The sequence below is a fragment of the Aquarana catesbeiana genome, linkage group LG01, assembly GCF_042186555.1.
Source record: "Aquarana catesbeiana isolate 2022-GZ linkage group LG01, ASM4218655v1, whole genome shotgun sequence".
Taxonomy (NCBI): Eukaryota; Metazoa; Chordata; class Amphibia; order Anura; family Ranidae; genus Aquarana; species Aquarana catesbeiana.
The window spans coordinates 387,896,283-387,919,735 of NC_133324.1; the positions used below are offsets into that span (position 1 = coordinate 387,896,283).

General features: G+C 43.2%; 1 protein-coding gene across 1 annotated transcript in view; it reads left to right on the forward strand.

The window, feature by feature from the left end:
• The window catches only part of TRPM6 (transient receptor potential cation channel subfamily M member 6), a 318,859-nt gene that overhangs the window by 121,220 nt on the left and 174,186 nt on the right, over positions 1 to 23,453 (forward strand). Inside the window, exons 20-24 of the mRNA XM_073634261.1 lie at positions 667 to 795; positions 3,437 to 3,688; positions 12,273 to 12,447; positions 16,645 to 16,759; positions 18,010 to 18,209. Of these exons, the coding sequence (XP_073490362.1) occupies positions 667 to 795; positions 3,437 to 3,688; positions 12,273 to 12,447; positions 16,645 to 16,759; positions 18,010 to 18,209 (871 nt within the window). The remainder of the gene's footprint in view (positions 1 to 666; positions 796 to 3,436; positions 3,689 to 12,272; positions 12,448 to 16,644; positions 16,760 to 18,009; positions 18,210 to 23,453) is intronic.

The following is a 23,453-nucleotide window of genomic DNA, read 5'->3' on the forward strand; positions in this document are numbered from 1 at the left end:
CGTACGATGGGACTAGAAAAAGGAAATTCAATAGCCAGTAGCCAATAGCTGCCCTTGCGTCATTTTTGGTCTGTCGGAATAGCATACAGACGAGCGGTTTTCCCGATAGGAACTGATTCCGTTGGAAAGATTTGAAACATGTTCTATTTCTAAGTCCGTCAGAATTTTAGAAAGAAAAAGTCCGATGAAGCCCACACACGATCGGAATGTCTGATGGAATGATTCCGTCTGACCTTTTCTGCCGGAAAGTCTGGTCGTGTGTCATTAGAGAAAGTCAGTGGAAATGCTGTTGTCACATGGTGTTGAAACCAACCTAACAGCAGAAACTACTGCAAAGGAGACCCAAGAGTATGGGTGGCAAGCTCTAGCAAAGTCCCTGATACATATAATTTGTATACCGAAACAATATTTGAAATTGTTCAAATAGATAACAGTAGTCTGACATCTGGTACTATAATGTGCCCCACCCCCCCAGTTTTCTTTCATCTTTACATGAATCTCTCCAAACTTTTCTGTTATTTGACACTCTGTATAGCCCGCTGCTCTTGCACAAAATTGTGTTGTAATACATTGGATTAAAAAAAATGTAAGTAATTTGTTATAAATTAAATGAGAAATAATATGTCCTGCAGTCTTTAATGATGTCTTTGGCCTTGCTGTTTTCAGATGGCATACCTACTTTTCCTTATGCTATTTACTTATGTTGTGTTGGTGAAGTTGGAGCCAGTACCCAGTGCTCAGGAGTGGTTGGTCATCATTTACATGTTTACCAATGCTATTGAGAAGGTCCGAGAGGTAAGTTTTTATAAAGCATCTAAAATATGAACTATTCGTTATAAAATACATTTTTATCTTAGTATGGAATTTTCACTTACAAAATAGTGTAATGTTAAATACTAACCTATTATAATTAAGAAGCAAGTCAGTATAGTTTGTCTATGAGTGCCTGGAAATCCCAGCTTTTATGGACAGCAATAGAAAAAATCTTTAAAAAATAATTATTAACTATCAATTATCATTTTTAATCTATATCTTTTGGAAATGTTTATCCTTTATGTGAATAATAGTAATTGCTATATTGTAGAATATGTAGAATAAAATAACCTAAACTTTAATGAAAAGACTAGAGCCCACACGTTGGAAGTCTTCTCACTGCAATAACTTTCACTCACAAAGAGCTTTCATGTAGAGGCTTTGTGGAACTAAACATTAATGCTGCTAAGTCACAGTTGACCTTCATAAAAGTAAACTTTCCCACCAAAAGAGTCCTCTCCCAGCCAGCACAGCCAAGTCCTGTTTTGCATGAAACCTATAAATAGATTACACTGCAGTTAGGCAACAGAGCCCGATTTAGACTCTACCCAGCTTGTGAATAGATAATGAAGACAAGCCCATCCTGGAGCTCTCTTTCTGGAATCATGTTCAGTGCTGTAATGCCTGAAAAATGTAGAATATTTCCCTCCCTTTCTCATTCTGAGTGCTACTGATTACACAAAGCTAATATAAAGTCAGTTTCAGGTACTTTTTGAACTGTGAAAATTTAAGTTTTTGGGGTCCATTCATATCAGTGTTGTCCGTTTCAGTGCATTTAATGCACACATTACTCTGCATTGAGTTAAAATACCCCTTTATTTGGACTTGCGCTATTTTCACACAACACATAGTAGTGCATTACAGCGATTTGTGGCATTCAGCAACAAACATGGGTTGGGGTGCCATTTACAGGGAATAAAACCATAGCACCATTGCATTTAAAGTTATTGCCTGTTGTGTGTGAAGGAGCCTGTAATTAATGTATAACTGGAATAAACTTTGATTTTTATCTGGTTGGAGTCCAGCTATAATTGTGGTGCTTAGTCATGTAATACATGCAATCACTTGTGCAAACACCTTCCCAGCCAGTATCACCGTCAGTTGTAAATATTGTGATGCCGTAGTGAATTCCCGTTAACTAGGTCAGTGAAGTATGCCAAGGTTAATGTGACATTTTGCAAATTGTGCTCTTTGTAAAGACTTTCTTTTATTTTTCAGCACATTCAGCATCTGTTTGTAAGCAGGCTTGGAAATGTTTTATGTTAATTTTACAAAGGTGTTCATTTTAGATGCTATCAGGTAATTGGTATGAACTGTTACTGCAGAACGTCTATGTGTTCCATTCTTATCACTGGGATCGCACAGAGCATAATTGGTTATATTACGATGCAGGACATGTTTAAACCTTCCAGGTGCTCAGCCTTGTACACATACTTATTAAACTACCCCTTGAGGGCTAATACATGTTTACAAAGTGTTCTTAGTCAGTTTGCTTCTTTGGTGAATAACGTATCTGCATAGTGGTGAAAGGGGTGAAAATTCTGTTCTAATATATTAATTGTGTGGTTGCCTATGTTATTTAAAGTAGATTTATTTAAATGGTGGTTGTAATTCAAATTTCTTCAGCTTCCTGAATGCTTTCATTTTTAACATCTTAAAACAAGGAGGGTTTTTTTTTTTTGCATTGATTTACAAATTATAACTACTGGGGCTCTAGTAACAATTATGGTGGTATGACAAAATGTTCATTCAAGTAGGTTGATCAACTTCCCAGTAATAAGTCATAATAGCAATTGAGTATTTTCATCTGTAAGAAAATTAGAGGATTTCTTACAGGTCTTGGAATTTGGATTTTACTTTAGACCTTGTTTTAGTTTATAGCAAGAGTTTACATTTTAGCTGTTATGTAAGATTTCAATCTGAAACAAACTATATGAGATGATCCTAATTACCGCACATACTTTAGCTTCTCTGACAAATATAAATCCTTTCAACATAAGCCAAATGACTCAAGCGACAACATTGCAATTCAAATATCAGCAATGGCATCCGTAATCCTAGAATATAGACATTTGTTGTTATCTGGAAGTGCTAATACAATTTAACAGAAAAATCCATAAAATGAAAATGGTTAAAAAAGATATTTCGGAATACATGTGAATTTTTTTACATAAGCACCTGCTGTAAACCAAACTATTCCATTTGGTATCTGTATATCCAGTCAAAATCTGCAACAGCAACATGGCAGAAATGAAATAGCTTTTTTATATAAAATTGGAAAAGGCCAGATTTCCAGTCAGTTTTTTTTTTTTTTTTTTGCAATCTGTCCCCCACTTGCAAGTTTTCCCTTACTTCCTGTCTGGTGCAAGTGTAAGCAAAGCTTTATTGTGACAGTAAGTGAGATAAAATATCTTTAACAGAGTCCTGCATAGCAGTACATGCCCAACAGTGGTTCTGTCCTTGCTCACCCTTCCCAAAATTTAAAAAAAATAAAGTTTTGGCTAGACATACACTTACTATAACTTTGCTGTGGCCTTTTCACAATGGTTTTACTATGTTATGCACCAGGAAGAATGTGATATTTCAGTGGTGCCCACTTATCTTCACCTTTCTTCTCCATTAGGTTTTTATGTCTGAACCTGGAAAATTCAGCCAAAAGATCAAAGTGTGGCTTAATGAATACTGGAATCTCACAGGCTGCATTGGAATTATTTTATTTGTAATTGGCTTTGCCTTGCGCTGGGCTGACCAACCTCTCCAAAGTGCAGGGAGGCTTATCTACTGTCTGGATATCATATTTTGGTACACACAGCTTCTAGATTTCTTTGCAGTAAACCAGAAGGCTGGACCTTATATAACCATGCTTGGGAAGATGGTAAGGGTTCCTTGATTGGCATTAACATCCTATGATAAGTAAAATGTGTGGGCTGTGAAAATAAATAACACGTTTTAGGAATATAATTTTATTGCAGAGTGATATACTAACTAAACTTTAAAGATTCCAGTATTTGGATTAAATCAGTATTTCTGGAGTAACATTCTTATATGTGTAGATGCCAACTTAGCTTCTTGATTGTGTTCTCTGCAGTAATGTATAGCCATAGATTAGCTCTACTGGGGGAGTTGCATAGGTGCAGCACATTTGGTTGCAGTGTCACAACAGTAAATAAGGCTTTAGTGTCATCCTATATGATCTATACTACTGATATACTTTCTACTGTCCTTCTAGCACAATCTACACTTGCACAAAAAAAATAAAAAAAAAATGAAGTGTATGTAAACCAAACCCATACCTCTTAAAGATATTATGTAGCTTATACTGTATAAAACCAATTCACAGTGCCCAAATCATGTGGAACTGTGCAGTGTGAATCTTCCAAGTGCTCTCTGGCATATGCAAACATTTTAAAATCACAACAGGTGAGATTTTTCATTACGCATATATCCATTGGCCTGACAGTCTAAAACTATCAGGCCTGTAGCATTTTTCTAACAACTTTCCTTACCCTGTGAATGGTATACTTAGAGGATGTTGGACATTTACTCAAATGCCACGTACACAAGAGCGGACCTTTCGACCGGACTGGTCCGACGGACCGAGTCCGGCGGACATTTTGACCGTGTGTGGGCTTCATCGGACCTGCAGCGCACTTTTTCGGTCGAAAATCTGACGGACTTTAGATTTGGAACATGTTTCAAATCTTTACGTCGGACTATGGTAGTCCGATGGACAAAAACCGACGCTAGGGCAGCTATTGGCTACTGGCTATCAACTTCCTTATTTTAGTCCGGTCGTACGTCATCACGTCCGAATCCGTCGGACTTTGGTGTGATCGTGTGTAGGCAAGTCCGTTCTTTGGGAAAGTCTGTTGGAGGTCCGCCGAAAGTCCGTCAGATAGTCCGTTGGACCAGTCTGGTCGAAAAGTCCGCTTGTGTGTACGCGGACCTATAGATGAAAAGGGATTCCACAGGGTTCCTAGAAAACTCACCTTGTTGTATTTATATTTCTCTGATATGCAAATATTCTGTAAGTAATAAAAACTTTTAGTTTAAATCAGCTAAATACTGTACATTCTAGGTACATCAAAACAAAAGTTACACAAATACTTATTGTTTGTTTTCTTTATAAAGCAGCCACAGTTGTGTAGAAAAGCTATCCTCTGCCAACAGGCCCCAGAGTGGGACAGACATATCGTTTTGTAATCACTAAAGCTCATGCTCTCTGCTGATTGGAGAGCTTTAGCTCTGACTCAGCAGGGGATGTGTCAGACTTCCACAGAGAATCCACTGCTTCCACTCAAACATCAAAGTTCCTTCTCTTCCGCATGACGTCACCAGGTGACGCTGCCTCTTAGTTTTTTTTAGCGGCAGGGTCTCAGACACTGCCTCTTGTGTTTTTTTACACTACACTTTTTTTTTTTTTGGTAAATGAGCTCATCAACAATGCACCCCCCCCATTTTTAAAAAAAGTTTGGAGTGGGGGTTCCTCTCAAAATCCATACCAGACCCTAAGAGACTGGCATGGATTCCAGGGGAGGACTCCACGTCATTTTTTCCTAATTTTTAATTGCCGACAATTCTTTTTACATTCAGCTGTCAGTGGGGACCCCGCTGACAGCAGATGACTCATCGTTTGTTAATCACTTCAGCCCCGGAGGATTTTACCCCCTTCCTGACCAGAGCACTTTTTACAATTTGGCATTGCGTCGCTTTAACTGACAATTGTGCGGTCGTTCAACGCTTTACCCAAACGAAATTTGCGTCCTTTTTTTCCCACAAATAGAGCTTTCTTTTGGTGGTATTTGATCACCTCTGCGGTTTATATTTTTTGTGCTATAAACAAAAAAGAGATATTTTGAAAAAAAAACCTACATTTTTTACTTTTTGCTATAATAAATATCCCCCATTTTTTTTTAAAACAAATTTCTTTATCGGTTTAGGCCAATATATATTCTTCTACATATTTTAGGTAAAAAAAATTGCAATAAGCGTATATTGATTGGTTTGTGCAAAAGTTATAGCATCTACAAACTATGGGAAACATTTATGGCATTTTCATGCCATTTTTATAATTTTTTTTTTTTTTTTAATAGTAATGGCTGTGATCTGTGATTTTTAGCGGTATTGCGACGGACAGATCGGACACTTTTGACACTTTTTTGGGACCATTGACCATACAGCGATCAGTGCTATAAAATATGGAAAGGAGTTAACACTAGGGGGCGATCAAGGGGTTAATTGTGTGTTCCCTTAGTGTGTTCTAACTGTGCTGGGATGGGAGTGACTAGGAGAGAAGACATATCGTTTTTCTTATTTAGTAGGAACAAACGATATGGCTCCTCTCCTCTGACAGCACAGGGATTTGTGTGTTTACACACACAAATCCCCATGCTGGTGCTTGTGCACACGATCTCACGTGGCCGGCGGCGATCATGCCCGCCGGCCACGTGAATGCAGTCATGCAGCGCCCTCTGGTGGCCGAAAAAGGGAAAGGATGTACCCGTACAGGATTTCGCCCAGGGGAGCCATTCTGCTACAGTATTTCTGTGTGAGCCAGTTGGGAATCGGTTAAGAACGTGCCAGCCACCTGCTCCGTAGCAATCATGTTGTTTACTAGCAAGATACTGTTTTGTGAATAGAGCCCTTTGTCAGTTACCTTTCATGACATGCATTAAATGTAGGTGTTTTGGAAACAGGTACATTGAAGGGTTTAATTCCATTTCAAATTTAGTGCTCAATAGAATTCATATTGCTGAAGTCTGACCAGTGCCTTATTAAATATGATGACTTTTATTAGATAGCTGTACTGAAAGTGGAAGTAAACCTTCCTGTCTGCTGGGCACAGTACCATCTTAGCCCCTATTTAGGTCTGCACTTGTGACCAGCTATGACACCAACCATTTGAGAGCTTGAAAGATCATCTGAGAGCTGACATAAACACACTGGATATCGTGACATTTATCACCATGTTCTACTGGGCAGAATATAAATAAATACACTAAAGAAACAAATACTGAATCTGGGGTTAGTTCCACTTTAAGAACTTAGGGCCCATTCGTAGTGTTAACATGCATAACAGTAAGAGCAGTGAGACTTCACCTTACTTACTACTGTATTACAATGACAATGATTTCATAAGACAGGACATATAGGAAAATCTGTAACAGGAAAACACCAATACAAAGTAGAGTCCCTCCTTACATCAGGTACCCCAAGTAGAGTCCCTCCTTACATCAGGTGCCCCCAGTAGAGTCCCTCCTTACATCAGGCATTCCCTGTAGGGTCTCTCCTTACATCAGGCATTCTCAGTAGAGTCCTTCCTTACATCAGGCATTCCCAGTAGAGTCCCTCCTTACATCAGGCATTCCCAGTAGAGTCCCTCCTTACATCAGGCGCCCCCAGTAGAGTCCCTCCTTACATCAGGCACCCCAGTAGAGTCCCTCCTTACATCAGGCATTTCCAGTAGAGCCCCTCCTTACATCAGGCATTTCCAGTAGAGTCCCTCCTTACATCAGGCACCCCCAGTAGAGTCCCTCATTACATCAGGCGCCCCCAGTAGAGTCCCTCCTTACATCAGGCATTCCCAGTAGAGTCCCTCCTTACGTCAGCTGTCCCCAGTTACCAGTGGCGTCACTAGGGTTGGTGTCACCCAGTGCGGAAAAACATGGCGTTACCCCGCTCCCACATAGTCCTCCCTAAGTACTGACCCTCCTCCATCAGCATAGACTCTCCTCCATCAGTACAGACCCCCCTGGACAAACCAGTCCCATCTGTACAGACCCCCTCCAGGAGTACAGACCCCCCCAGGAGTACAGACCCCCCTAGACAATTCACCCCCCCAGGAGTACAGACCCCCCAGGACAATTCACCCCCCAGGAGAATTGACCCCTCCAGGAGTACAGACCCCCCCAGGAATACAGACCCCCAGGACAATTCACCCCCCCAGGACAATTCAAGCCCTCAGAAGTTCAGACCCCCCCAGGACAATTCACCCCCCCAGGAGTACAGACCCCCCAGGAGAATTCACCCCCCCCAGGAGTACAGTCCCCCCAGGACAATTTACCCCCCAGGAGTACTGCCCCCCCATTCATGCACCTGGGCGTGCAGCCCCCCAGAGAGTTAGTTGCTCAGACTGTCACTGACTCACCGGGCAGCACGATGTAATAGGAGGCAGCCAGTGAGAGAGACAGCTAAATCTCTGTCAGACAGGGATAGCGAGGCGCTGGGACCCAGGACTCTCCATCGGGCCTCGGCATTGCTCAGGACTCACTGTGCTCATCTGTACGCCTTTTACAGAACCAGGAGGCAGAGCCTGGGTGGCAAGAAAGTGGCCAATAGAAATGGAGCTCCATTTCTATTGCAGCCGCTTTCATTGTCACCCCGGCTATGCCTCTTGATTCTTCCTTAACTGGTCTTCTGTAAAATGGCGACTGAGACAGAAATGACGGCATGGAAAAAAAAGTTGGCAAATACAGTATGCATTCCTCATCATCCCCGGACCCCACTCGGCCGCGGGCCCCATAGTGCCTGCGTGGGTCGCTATGGCGGTAGTTTACCCTTGTTTCCTGTCTGGTGAAAGGTTGTCCCTGGAGCAGTAAGTAAGGGGAAACTTATTTAGGCTGGTTTCACACTGGAGAACGCAGCGGCTCAGAGCAGGAGTTCGGTGGGTCTCCATTCACTGTTTCAGGTCCGATTTCAGCCTGAATTTTTGTCTGAATTCGGACCTGAAACGGACCAAAAGATACACAGGACTCCTGTGCAATTCGCACCGGAATGGCTGCGGAGATGTGTGAATTGGCTCCATAGCGAGCCAATCACAATCTCTTGCTATGCAAATTGGATGCGGGGAAACCGTCATCCAATTCCAATAGTGTGAACCCAGCCTGCAAGTATATCTGTGGTTTATAAGAAAAAATCATGTTATCATTTCCAAATTGTATTTCAATTATTTATAGCCTACTTTTATTAAATTTGAATGGCCTTGAAGTTTTTAAACTTACCTTGTGAAGATCCAAACATTTACACCTTGAATTCTGTGACACATATTCACTTTACCCTGTTGATGGGCATTGTGGTGTCACATAATTCACATTGCATGCTGTCTGAACTACAGAGCTGCTGAGAGGAGGCGGTTCAGGAGGCGGAGTCAGTACAGGAATCACTGCTTGCTGGCAGCAAGGTACCATAGGTTACATAGTCCTTGGAAATTGAAAGTAAACAGCCGAGAAGAAACTGTAAAGCATGCAAAGAATCCAGGAAGTTAGGGAAAGAGCAGACAGGCAGAACTTACAACATGAAAGGAGATTTCTCAAGAAAGCTTATATTGCATTGTCAAAAATAATCATTGCTTGTATTGCTATTACAATGTTGATGTTATAAAATGAAAGTGAATGCTGTGACCATAGACTTTCTTTAATGGAGCTGTGCATAGCAGTAAAAAAAAGGTCAGGGATTTTACTCCTTCTCCACTCCATCCGAAACAATCAATCATCCCCTTAAATTGTTAGAGTTGAGCACTTGGATCTCTCCACTGCAGTAAATTTATTCGCTATTGAAGGTGGTTGCAACTTTTTTTTAGGTGAAAGTTTCTAAATTAATTTTAGGTCCGTACCTTCTATTGTATACATTTCTTGTATTGCATACAGGTTCCCTATGTTTTAAATGTTACGTTTTTGGAGCAGGATATAACTGATCTATCTGAACATGCAATTATAGATACTTGGTTATAGTTGACTGTAAAATAAAATCAAGTGACTAATATATAAAGCAGGAATCCAAAGAACTGATTGCTGGAGGGAAAGTGAGCTTAGGAAAGTATGATTTCTTTCTCATCCATTGCAGGACACAGGAAGTCTTTAACTGTAAGGACCTTTTTACATGAACTTTCACTCTGAATCCATCTGTCAGTTTTTCAGACAGATCCAGACTGAACCACAATATCTATGGGTGGGCAGATGTATTCCAGTTTACATCTTCTAATCTGAGTACTTTTATGTCTGCAGAAAGAAATGGAAAGGTTTGAATTTATTTCTGTGGCCTTTCTTTCTAGCCTCTGTAGACATCAGGAACACATTCATGCATGTCCTCATCTTTCCAGCTTACCAGCGATTTCTACATTTGCTGCACCTTCTGTGGCTCTGCTATTTGGTCTATTTTCTGCACCTCAGGTGTTCCTCAAAGTGCTGGCCTTACTGTGCTCTCAAGACATTTACGGTTTAAGAGATCTAGACGACCTACTGCTGAGTAAGCGGCTGACACAGATTTTGGAGTAAAATGTATTCCTGACCATCCAGACCTTGAAGAGATTGAGGTGGATCATAAAACTTTATAGATCCCACTCATTGCTTGGAAACCCTGGCTTTAGTTGTAGATAATGCTGAAGTCAGAGTTTTTCTTCCTCAGGAGAAAGTTTAAACTCTGTGCTCCCTTTTTTATAGTTAGCCCAGTCCAGTTCAGTTCAGCAGTTGCCTGACTCTTCTTTTCTGCGTCACAGTCCTTGGTCTGATGATATCCTCCTCCAAGGCAGTTCAGTTTCACTCCTGACCCCTACAACACAACATTCTGTCGTTATAGAACAAGGCAGTCCAGTCTGTGGATGTCTGGCCCAGAAGACTTGGTTATGCCTGTCTTGGGGGGCTCAGGAATCTGGCTCTGGAGTTGGGAGAATCCTTTTCCCTATCATTTGGAAGACCCTCATGGCAGATGCCAGTCTGTCAGGCTGTGATGTAGTCCTAGGTTAACCTTGTCAGTGTACCAGACTTCAATGTCAATTGGTTGTTCCTACAGTGCTAGAGCTCTTGGCCAAAGGGTCATCCGATCCAGATTCATACGGACAACGCCATGGCCGTGATATTCATCAACCATCAGGGAGGAACCTGTAGTCTTGCTACAAGAGTGGATCCTTTACTGGGCAAAACTTCACATTCCATCCTTATCTACCCAATTACATCCAAGGTATAGATGGTTGACAGGCAGACTTCCTTCCCTGACAGAGTCTGAACCCAGGGGAGTGTTCCCTGACCTGTGTTGCAGAGATCTATCTCACAGGTTGGTGACATCAGATGTGCTTCTCCTTGGACTTCAGGTTCAACAACAAACTGGACAGGTTTGTATTGCGCTACAGGGATAATTTAGTGGAAACAATGAAAACTCTGATGGCTCAATGGGATCAGTACATCCTGATCTATGCCTTTTCTGTCCTCTGTCTCTTTTCTCATCTGCTTTGCAGGATTGAGATGTATAGCATTTAGGTGATTGGCCCAGGTGGGTGTATTCCTCAACCTGATATGACTCCTGGTAGACACTTCCTGGTACTCTTCCATATAATCCTGATCTTTTGTCTCAAAGATCAATTTGCCATCGATGCTTCATAGTTGCCAGCTTTAATCACTAAAGGACAGAGGCATATCTGAATCAGTTTTTTCCATGATGCTAAAAAGCAAGAGGTCCGCTGCTTGCAAGGTCTATCACTGTACATGATGCAAGGCGGGAGGTTTTCACACCAGGAGATGCTCCATGATTTGAATCTTGGCCTTTTTACTTTTGGGTCTGGACCAGCATTTGGTCCCACAGTGTCATTAAGGGTCATGTCTATTCTCTTGATAACTTGCTTCAGAGACTGCTTCTCATTTCTTCATCAGAACTTTGTGTAGGGTGTCTCCCACATCGCCCCCTCCCCCTCCCCCCCCCCTACGTTCACTCTCCTGTGAATCCATGGGATCTGAATTTGATAATATTGGCCCTTGAGAAACTGCCCTTTAAACCTCTCAGGGGTATTCTACGAGTTTCTAGGCTGGTTAGCTTAACAAACAAAACATTTACAAAATCTCTCTGGTCTTGCTCAAGAATAAGGTGATGTTGAGGTCCATAAGTTCCTTTCTACCTAAGCGAGTTGGCCTTTTACCTCAACCAGAACATCATTCTTCTATCATTATGTCTGGCTCTAATTTATCAGCATGAGATTTCCCTCCTATGCTTGGATATCATTCTGGCTTTGAGACTGACTTGCACTTTGTCATTCCAAATGGTCTATGAAAAGGCACACCAGCTTCATCCTCCACCATTTCTCATGGCTTAGACTAACTATTGTCCAATCTTATAGTCTTAAGGACTTGTTTGCAGTGCCTGTATGCAGGCAGCTGCCAGTTTTGCCCTGTTGTGAGAGGTGAGAACAGAAGGGGTTATCCTGGACTGAGCTACAATTTATTTGTTTGCAAGTGTCCAACCCTCTCGGAGATGTCAATATAACCTGACAGGTAATGGCTTCCCGTGTCCCTCCATGGACTTTAGGAAATAGATAAGGTAGGTTTCCCTATCACTCCTTATTTAGGGCACATGATTAAAATTAGTCAATATGGACACATTTTATTTTTTTACAGCAGGCAATCCTCTTAGGTATACTTCCAGTACTGCTTATAATAATATTTACCTAATCTTTCTTTTCATTTTTTTGTATTCAGACTTCAAATATGTTTGGCATTGTGGTTATTATGGCCATTGTGCTGTTGGCCTTCGGAGTAGCAAGAAAAGCAATTCTTTCCCCATTAGAGCCTCCTTCCTGGACTTTGGCCAGAGATATTGTATTTCAGCCATACTGGATGATGTTTGGTGAAGTCTATGCTTCAGAAATAGATGGTAAGGTTATAATACTAATTCTGTGTACTATAGGAGATGCATTTGTGTCCACTATATTTAGGATCACATAAGAGCTACTAGAAATTCTACTATAGATTAGTACACAAAGAGCTTGATTCACTGAAGGAGTAGAGGGTGTTCATTGACCTAAGCAAATAAGGTAATGCAGTCAATTATGTGCAATTGAAAATCTTGTTTTCCCCTCACACATGAACACAGGTTCACCTTTATTTACTAGCATTTAGCTTGCAAAATGAAAATATACTTTTCTAAGAGAACAACCTCTATTACTTCACTAAATCAATACCAATTGAATAAATCAATATATGTACATAAAAGTATTTAAAAGAGTGAATAAAACATATGTAAGTAACTTAACTAAATAACAATTTTCTCTCTAAATATTATGTAGTAATGTTTATGACTTGACCTGACTCTTTGTGTAGCTCAGGGGTGTTTGGTAGTGTTCTAGAAACTGCTTCTCCTTGTCTGCTCTGCATTACTGAGTTCAGATTTATTGCTTTGCTCTCTAGTGTTTCATTTAGGGATAAGTTCACTAATGGTTATTGCACGCAATATACAGTATCTCACAAAATTGAGTACACCGCTCACATTTTTGTAAATGTATTTTATTATATCTTTTCATGTGACAACACTGTAAAAATGACACTTTGCTACAATGTAAAGTAGTGAGTGTACAGCTTGCATTGTGTAAATTTGCTGTCCCCTCAAACAACTCAACACCCAGCCATTAATGTCTAAACCACCGGCAACAAAAGTGAGTACACCCCTAAGTGAAAATGTCCAAATTAGGCCCAAATACCATTTTCCCTCCCCGGTGTCATGTGACTCATTAGTGTTACAAGGTCTAAGGTGTGAATGGGGAGAAGGTGTGTTAAATTTGGTGTTATCGCTCTCACTCTCTTATACTGGGCACCGGAAGTTCAACATGGCACCTCATGGCAAAGAACTCTCTGAGGATCTGAAAAAAAGAATTGTTGCTCTACATAAAGATGGCCTAGGCTATACAAAGATTGCAAAGACCCTGAAACTGAGCTGAAGCATGGGGGCTAAGACTATACAGCGGTTTAACAGGACGGGTTCCACTCAGAACAGGCCTCACTATGGTCGACCAAAGAAGTTGAGTGCACGTGCTCAGCATCATATTCAGAGGTTGTCTTTGGGAAATAGACATGAGTGCTGCCAGCATTGCTGCAGAGGTTGAAGGGGAGGGGGGTCAGCCTGTCAGTGCTCAGACCAATTGCCGCACACTGCATCAAATTGGTCTGCATGGCTGTTGTCCCAGAAGGAAATCTCTTCTAAAGATGATGCACAAGAAAGCCCACAAACAGTTTGCTGAAGACAAGCTAAACTTATTTGGTTCAGATGGTGTCAAGCATGTGTGGCGTGCAACCAGGTGAGGAGTACAAAGACAAGTGTGTCTTGCCTACACTCAAGCATAGTGGTGGGAGTGTCATGGTCTGGGGCTGCATGAGTGCTGCCGACACTGGGGAGCTACAGTTCATTGAGGGAACCATGAATGCCAACATGTACTGTGATATACTAAAGCAGAGCATGATTCCCTCCCTTCAGAGACTGGGCCACAGGGCAGTATTCCAACATGATAATGACCCCAAACACACCTCCAAGACGACCACTGCCTTGCTAAAGAAGCTGAGGGTAAGGTTGATGGACTGGCCAAGCATGTCTCCAGACCTAAACCCTATTGAGCATCTGTGGGGCATTCTCAAATGGAAGGTGGAGGAGAGCAAGGTCTCTAACATCCACCAGCTCTGTGATTTCATCATGGAGGAGTGGAAGAAGACTCCAGTGGTAACCTGCGAAGCTCTGGTGAACTTCATGCCCAAAAGGGTTAAGGTAGTGTTGGGAAATAATGGTGGCCACACAAAATAATGACACTTTGGGCCCGATTTGGACATTTTTACTTAGGGGTGTACTCACTTTGTTGCCAGCGGTTTAGACATTAATGGCTGTGTGTTGTTATTTTGAGGGGACAGCAAATTTACACTGTTATACAAGCTGTACACTCACTACTTTACATTGTAGCAAAGTCTAATTTCTTCAGTGTTGTCACATGAAAAGATATAATAAAATATTTACAAAAATGTGAGGGGCGTACTCACTTTTGTGGGATACTGTATGTATTTTTTTCAAATGTCACATGAGAAAAAAAATACATACATACATACACAATAAATTAATCAAAAATTATCTCTCTTAAAAAATGACTTTTATCTCATTGTATAGGCAATTAAGAAAGTACAAAATAACAATGAAGGGAACTCTGCACTGACCAGTAATTCAAATAATACTTATGTATCCATGTGTGCATAATTTTTTGCACTTGTATCAAGCTTCAGGACTTTGTTTCCTAAGTTGGTAAGTGCAGGGGAGATTTTCTATAGAAGGAGAGGAGTACTTCAGGTGCAAAAATGTGCATTTACGGGTGCTCCAATTGGCTTTTTTTGAGTGTAGGGCTGGACAGGGACAATTAAAATAAAATGTGATTCTGTATGTTGAGCATGTAGAAAAAACACCTGGTACCAAAGGTACGGTGAGGGACCCCTTAGGGTCGTTAATAGACAGATCAAACCAGAGAGTAAAAAGGTATACATTTTATTACAAATGGTCAATAATATACATGTAAGAACAAAGCATATGAAGCGTAAAAGCCATATCTAATACCCTGAATATTACAATTGTATAAAATGGTCACCATCCTGGTGCAGGAAGGACTGGTGGTGATCAACACAGTGTATATAACACCTTACATGTTACGGACTAGAGGTCCTTCTTCAGAGATTTATGTTATTAATTCAGATGGGTATAGAGTTTCTACAAGAGAGAGTATACAAGTAAATTATACATGAATGAAAGGTAGTAATAATCCATAATTTTTCAGCTCAACAATAAATTATGCAGTACATAAACATGACATGTGATGATAAACACGAGCTGGTTTACTTACATGGCAAACAATTCACATTAAAGCGGGGGTCCACCTATCTATCGTTTTTTTTTTTTTGGAGTTCATTCACAAACTTTTCTTCTCATGATTATCTAATCACATGTTCTGTGTAATAAGTCCGCCTGTGTCCGATTTCGTTGTAAAGAATAACTTATAAAATTCACTGAAGGCGGTTTCCAACTTCATTGTGGGCATTTGAAGCCCACAAGCATGTATTTCCTGGATGCGGTGAATGCTGTGCTCCCAGCATTCACCGAGATGTTGTGATGACGCTGTTGCACAATGCATGCTGGGAAGCCTGAGACTAGCTCCCAGGGGACTGTGGGAGGTCTGGGAGAGGCTAGAAACACGCCTACTCCCATGGGAGGAAAACCAGGAAGTGCTAAGAAGATTAGAAAAAAAAAGGTAATTACGGCGATTTAAATTTTTTACACAGCATGTCAGCATCTAGGCAAGGAAGAGAATGCATAGAGATAATGTTCAAAATTTGGGTGGAACCCCGCTTTAAGTATATGTCTGAAGGGAATGACTTGGTCAGAATTACTCATGGATTATGGAGGCATGCAGCTACCCAGGCTTCGCTACGAGGACTCAGATTAGTGGAGCAAAAAACAGACCCCACTAATACTGAACCTGAACTAATACTGTATGTTGAGCATAGTCAGGCTTAGTCAGGTGCAGCAAAACAAGCATAACAGGGGATTTAATTCTAACCTTTTGTATGAATTTTGGACAAAGTGAGGTGGCATTGTGTTCTTTATAACCTTGCCTATTGTCTCCAGAAAGTTTAAGATTTGTCAGGTGTTACTGTTAAGTCCGGGCACAGGTGCACTTCAAAGACCTAGAGGGCTATAGAGGCATAGATCATTTCACATTTCACATTTCAGAGATTTTAGTTGGGAAAGGCTAGCTTATTGAGGGCTGCTTATAAATTTCAATTTACAGTAAGCCTAACTTCTGATCACACATATATTATTAGCCTATAGGATTTACACAAGCTGCTTATGGGTGCTACTGGAGCCACTGAGTATAATGGTCCTAACTGAAGTCTAAAATTGGAAAATTTAGTGAATTACTCACATATTCTGAGTTCCATACATAGTATTTTTATAATGGAGTTGAATTACAATATGTTGGTTTTGCTTAGATGTGATGGTCATAATGGTTATGCTGGTCTAAATAACCTTTTTTATTTTGTTTCTTTTAAGCTTGTGAAGAAGATCCAGACTGTCCACCTGGCTCATTTCTTACGCCCTTCCTTCAAGCTGTCTACCTTTTTGTTCAGTACATCATTATGGTCAATCTGCTAATTTCCCTTTTCAAGTAGGTACAGAGTGAGTACTGAATAAATTAGGCTCATATCTTGGAAATTAATGTGTTTTCTTCATTTAGCTCATATACTGCAGGGATAGCTTTCTTATTTTCTAACTCTGTGCAAGCAGATATTTCGTGTTGCTTTATTATAAGATTATAAAATTATTATAAGCAAAAATGAATTTTTATATTTGTAGCGTCTACAGTTCAGATAAAGCTTATAAATAAGCATGTAGCGCCCTTAACTATCTCTGGTGGTATCTCAACATTCCCACAAGACAAGACAAACACTCTCCTTTTCATTTTTTTTTTAATCACTTTTATTTCTATTTTGTAATAGAAATAAGGATGACAGGTTTTCTTTATGAAGGGATCTGGGGTCAAAAAGACCCAAAATAGCTTCTTTAACTCTAAAAGCAAAAGATAAAAAAAAAAGAAAATTGATCTTTTGCTTTAAAAAAAAAAAAGCGTTCCAGCGGCTCATGAGCCACTCAGACCGCTTTCAAGAGAAAGCCAGCCGCTGCCTTTCTCTTGAAAGCGTAAAAAACGATGCCAGGGTTATGGCTGATATCTACAGCCATAATCCTGGTAAACCTCTTGCAAACCGCAACGTATATGAATGTATTGCGGTTGGCAAACTGGTTAATGCAGTTATACAGTATACTTACATCATGAAACATGTTTTTAATGTGGGCAATGTCAGTACCTAAACTTACCTGTTATGAGTTGCCTGTACAACAGCGGGGTTGAGGGTGCTGAGCAGCACAAGGATCCAATCAGTTGTACTGCAGTGCAGGGAGTATGCTGGCAGGAAGAGAGAGCACAGTGACACAGAGATGATCTCATCAGTCCACTGCTTCTCCTTTCACTATCCAGTCAAAGGATGAGGGCATGGATAAGCAATAAGTGTTGCTGGGCTGCTGCAGAGAAAAATGAGGACCCATGCCCTACCGTATAAGTATGTGCTTTGTGCCAAAGCTATGTAAATTTCAGCACTGGATGACAGAAATACAAAACTTATGGCAAACAAAACAACTCCCATATATGTAATTTATCTGCATGTTCAAGTGGTTGTAAAGGTAAAGGGCTCTTCTCCCCTCTCCCCTGACTAACAGGCTTGGCTCATTAGCAGTTTCACAGTGAGAGGTCTACTTGTTTTCTTTAAGTATTTGTAATCCCTTTTTTAAAATTGAAAAAAAACAAGATGAATACTTGTATCTGTTATTTTTTATCTGTTATGTTATTTTATTTTCCTTTAGTAATGTGTATCTGGATATGAAATCCATCTCTCACAAGCTGTGGAAATATAACCGCTACCGATATATCATGGCATATCATGAGAAGCCATGGTTACCTCCTCCACTGATCTCACTGAGCCATATATATTTACTTACTGACTATCTTTGCCGTCGTCGCTCTCACAGTGAGAATGACCAGGATGAAGGAGACTTTGGACTGAGTAAGCATCTCTTTTGTGGATATGATTACATTTTTACAATTTTCAAATAATATGTACAAATACAGAAAAGGTAAAATAGTCCTTCTTTCCCTCCCAGCCTAGAGGAAGGATCTAATGCCCCGTACACACGGTCGGATTTTCCGATGGAAAATGTGTGATAGGACCTTGTTGTTCGAAATTCCAACCATGTGTAGGCTCCATCACGCATTTTCCATCGGATTTTCCGACACACAAAGTTTGAGAGCAGGCTATAAAATTTTCCGACAACAAAATCCGTTGTCGGTATTTCCGATCGTGTGTACACAAATCCGACGCACAAAGTGCAACGCATGCTCAGAATAAATAAAGAGATAAAAGCTATTGGCTACTGCCCCGTTTATAATCCCGACGTACGTGTTTTACGTCACCACGTTAGGATTTTCCGACAACTTTGTGTGACCGTGTGTATGCAAGACAAGTTTGAGCCAACATCCGTCAGAAAAAATCCTAGGATTTTGTTGTCGGAATGTCCGATCAATGTCCGACCGTGTGTACGGGGCATAACAGTGTATATACCATTATGCACAGGAGACATATTGGGCAGAGAAAATCAGTTGGCCCCCTTTGCATAGACCAAATGCATGTGACCAGGACAATGGAGCATGGATAAGTGGGTGGGCTTGATCAATATATTCCCTACTCGTATTTACACAACTGAGCCCTTTGAGTTTGAGGGGAAAGAAGGACCATGCCTAATAATACACCAAGTGTTAGGAGTTTGAAAAGAGGAAAGGTTAATGCAATAAGCACACATACTAAATATTGTTTATTCAGGAGCCACTGCAAGACTAAAGGTACAAATAAATGTAATCTATTTATAGTTGAAAATGGGAATATTTTGCAATCTGATGGAGAAAAAGTGAACCATTCAGATAAAATGTATCTACAGCGTTTCCCCAAAAATAAGACCTACCCTGAAAATAAGCCCTACTGTGATTTTCGGCAGGGCTGCAATATAAGCCCTACCCCAAAAATAAGCCCTAGTTTAATAGGGTTGTAAAATCCTAAAATGCACTGTTTTATATAATGTAAACTGTGTATGTTTGTTTGTTAAAGCGGCACACGGTGCTCAGCTAATCCCCTGCTGCTATCCTCCTCTTCTGCCAGCTGTCAGTGGGGGATCTCGGCCCCCCCTCTGCAGTGCTCAGAGTGGTGGAAGACTGATCAGGCAGATTGCGGAAGCTCCGAGCGGCGCTCTGCTGATCCCCCACTGCTCTTCTCTCAGCTGTCAGGTGGGGGATCTCCCCCCCTCTGCAGTGCTCGGAGCGGGGAATACCGATCAGGCGGGTTACGGAAGTGCCGAGCGGCGCTCAGCTGACCCCCCGCTGCTGTCCTCTTCTGCCAGCGGGGGATATCGGCCCCTCCCTCTGCAGTGCTCGGAGTGGTAAAAACCAATCAGGCATGTCATGGAAGCTCCAAACGGCGCTCAGCTGATCCCCGCTGCTCTCCTTTTCTGCCAGCTGGCAGCGGGGGGATCTTGGCCCCCCACTTTGCAGTGCTCGGAGCGGGGAAGACCAATCAGGCGGGCAATGGAAGCGCAGAGCGGCGCTCAGCTGATCTCCTGCTGCTCTCCTCTTCTGCCAGCTGGGGATATCAGCCCCTCCCTCTGCAGTACTGGGAGTGGGAAAGACGGATCTGGTGGGTCACGGAAGTGCCGAGCGGCGCTCAACTGATCCCCACTGCTTTCTTCCTCTGCCAGCGGTTGGGGGGGGATCACGGCCCTCCTCTGCAGTGCTTGGAGCGGGGAAGACCGATCAGGCGGGTCATGGAAGCTCTGAGCGGCGCTCAGCTGATCTCCCGCTGCTCTCCTCTTCTCCTCTCTTCCCAGCTGTCAGCGGGGGATCTCCCCCCCCTGCAGTGCTTGGAGAGGGGAAGACTGATCAGGCCGGTCACGGAAGTGCCAAGCGGTGCTCAACTGACCCCTGCTGCTCTCCTCTTCTCCTCATCTGGCAGCTGTTAGCGGGGGATCTCGGGCCCACCTCCCTCTGCAGTGCTCGGAGCAGAGAAGACCGATCAGGCGGGCAATGGAAGCACCGGGCGGCGCTCAGCTGATCCCCTGCTGCTCTCCTCTTCTGCCAGCTGTCAGCAGGGATCTCGCCATCCTCCTGAAGTGCTCAGAGCGGGAAAGGCTGATCAGGCGAGCAATGGAAGCTCCGAGCGGCGCTCAGCTGATCCCCCACTGCTCTCCTCTTCTGTCAGCTGTCAGCTGGGGATCTCGCCCCCCCCCTGAAGTGTTTGGAGCGGGGAAAACCGATTAGGCAGGCAACGGAAGTGCCGAGCGTGCTCAGCTGATCCCCGCTGCTCTCCTCTTCTCCTCATCTGCCAGCTATCAGCGGGGGATCTCGGGCTCCCCTCCCTCTGCAGTGCTCGGAGCGGGGAAGACCAATCAGGCAGGCAATGGAAGCGCAGAGTGGTGCTTAGCTGATTTCCCGCTGCTGGGGATTTCCCCCCTCTGCAGTGCTTGGAGTGGGGAAGACCGATCAGGCAGGTCATGAAAGCTCCGAGCAGCGCTCAGCTGATCCCCCGCTGCTCTCTCTTCTCCTCTCCTCCCAGCTGTCAGCGGGGGATCTCCCCCCCTCTGTAGTGCTTGGAGCGGGGAAGACTGATCAGGTGGATCACAGAAGTGTCGAGCGGTGCTCAACTGACCCCTGCTGCTCTCCTCTTCTCCTCATCCTGCAGCTGTCAGCGGGGGATCTCGGGCCCCCCTCCCTCTGCAGTGCTCAGAGCAGGGAACACCGTTCCAAGTGGAAGCACTTGGCGGCGCTCAGCTGATCCCCCGCTGCTCTCCTCTTCTGCCAGCTGTCAGCGGGGGATCTCGCCACCCTCCTGAAGTGCTTAGAGTGGGAAAGACTGATCAGGCGAGCAATGGAAGCTCCGAGCAACGCTCAGCTGATCCCTCGCTGCTCTCCTCTTCTGCCAGCTGTCAGCTGGGGATCATGACCCCCCCTCTGCAGTGCTCGGAGCAGGGAAGACCGATCAGGTGCGCAATGGAAGCGCCGAGCAGCGCTCAGCTGATCCCCCCTGCTCTCCTCTTCTCCTCATCTGCCAGCTGTCAGCGGGGGATCTCGGGCCCCCCTCCCTCTGAAGTGCTCGGAGCGGCAAAGACCAATCAGGTGGGCAATGGAAGCACCGGGTGGTGCTCAGCTGATCCCCGCAGCTCTCCTCTTTTGCCAGATGTCAGCGAGGGATCTCAACTCTCCCTCTGCAGTGCTTGTAGCGGGAAAGATCGATCATTTGGGTCTAGGAGGCCCCGAACAGCGCTCAGCTGATCTCCCGCTGCTCTCCTTCTAGCTTTCAGTGGGGGGTCTCCCCTCTCTGCAGTGCTCGGAGCGGGGAAGACTGATCAGACAGGTCACAGAAGTGACGAGCGGCGCTCAACTGACCCCCGCTGCTCTCCTCTTCTGCCAGCTGTCAGCAGGGGATCTCGGCTCCCCCTGCAGTGCTTGGATCGGGGAAGACTGATCAGGCGGGTCATGGAAGCTCCGAGCACCGATCAGCTGATCCCCCGCTGCTCTCCTCCCAGCTGTCAGTAGGGGATCCCCCCCTCTGCAGTGCTCGGAGCGGGGAAGATTGATCAGGCGGCAATGGAAGCACCGGGTGGCGCTCAGCTCATCCCTCACTGCTCTCCTCTTCTCCTCTTCTGCCAGCTGTCAGCGGGGGATCTAGGGCCCCCCTCCCTCTGCAGTGCTTGGAGCGGGGAAGACCAATCAGGCGGGTAATGGAAGCGCTGAGCAGCGCTCAGCTGATCCCTCGCTGCTCTTCTCTTCTCCTTTTCTGCCAGCTGACAGCGGGGAATCTTGCCCCCCCCCTGCAGTGCTCAGAGCGGGGAAGACCAATCAGGCGGGCCACGGAAGTGCCGAGCAGCGCTCAGCTAATCCCCTGCTGTTCTCCTCTTCTGCCATCTGTCAGCAGGGGATCGCGGGTCCCCCTCCCTCTGCAGTGCTCGGATCGGGGAATACCGATCAGGCGGGTCATGGAAGAGCTTTAAGAAGGTATTTATCACAAATAGATTACAGAAACATGCACAGTTTACATGATATAATACTGTAATACAGTGTATTTTAGGACTTTACAAGCACTTTTAACTCAGTTCCACTGGCCACTGAGGATTCCTGACAGGTAGGGAGGGAGAGGGGGAGAGCAGACAGCACGTGACAAGTCCTACCCCCAAAATAAGCCCTACTGGGTCTTTTGTTGCCAAAATTAATATAGGACCGGACTTATTTTCGGGGAAACATGTTAATTGAAAACTATGCTGCAGTATCAGATTTTATCAGCAGGTGGCAATGCAGTTGTTGCTTCTGGTCTCAGTTAAGTCCAAGAGGTTCAGTATGCAAAGCTCTACCATAAAAACTTATGTAGAGAAAATAATTCCACCTAAACTGGAACATGCCATTAATCTGAAAGTAAAAAACGAATTATGTGATTTGTATAAAAGGAGCAAAAGGAGTGGTACTATGCCATTGTTACATGCAGGAAAACAAGTCAATGTCATAAATAGGAGCGATCCTCACCATTTATCTTACAAATGTTTTATATAACCTTTAGCACTATTGTAATTCCACTGCTGAATTTCTGTTTACTGTTTTCAGGCATTTCCTGTGATGTTTGCTGCTAAATCTTTTTATCCTCAGCTATGCACTTTCTTTTATTGCAGCTCTATTAACTCAAATGACCATACTGGTCTGATGGATAACAGGTTATAGGTTAAATGGCCAGCGTAAAATGGAGAGTCAACCATTGGCCTGCTGTGTTTAATCACAGGCTCTATATTATGGGGCTTTATAACTTGATTTGTCTGTAGTGAGCTGTATTAAAACAGTATTTTCCCTGTGATTAACACACTTGCAGCTCACAGTTCAGCTTTGTTTTCATCCTTTTAAACTGCCTAATTAAATCCAGCTCCTTGCTGACATTATTGTACAATGTGGACGTTCAGAGAATCACTGTTAATATACCACTGGGACTCACACTGTTGTTAAACTATCAAACAGAATCTTACATACTAAAATGCCCTTTTTATGGGGTTTCTTTGTGCATGAGATAGAACTCTGGTGCCACCATGTGGTCAACTTTCAAACTGCTGCCTGTGCTAGCTTGGTGTTTGACGATTTATTATAAAGCCTGGTCCCTAGACAAAAAAAGCCAGGGTTTTGTCAGTTTATGGGGATTACTTTGTCATATTGTCTGGTTTGGTATAGGAGT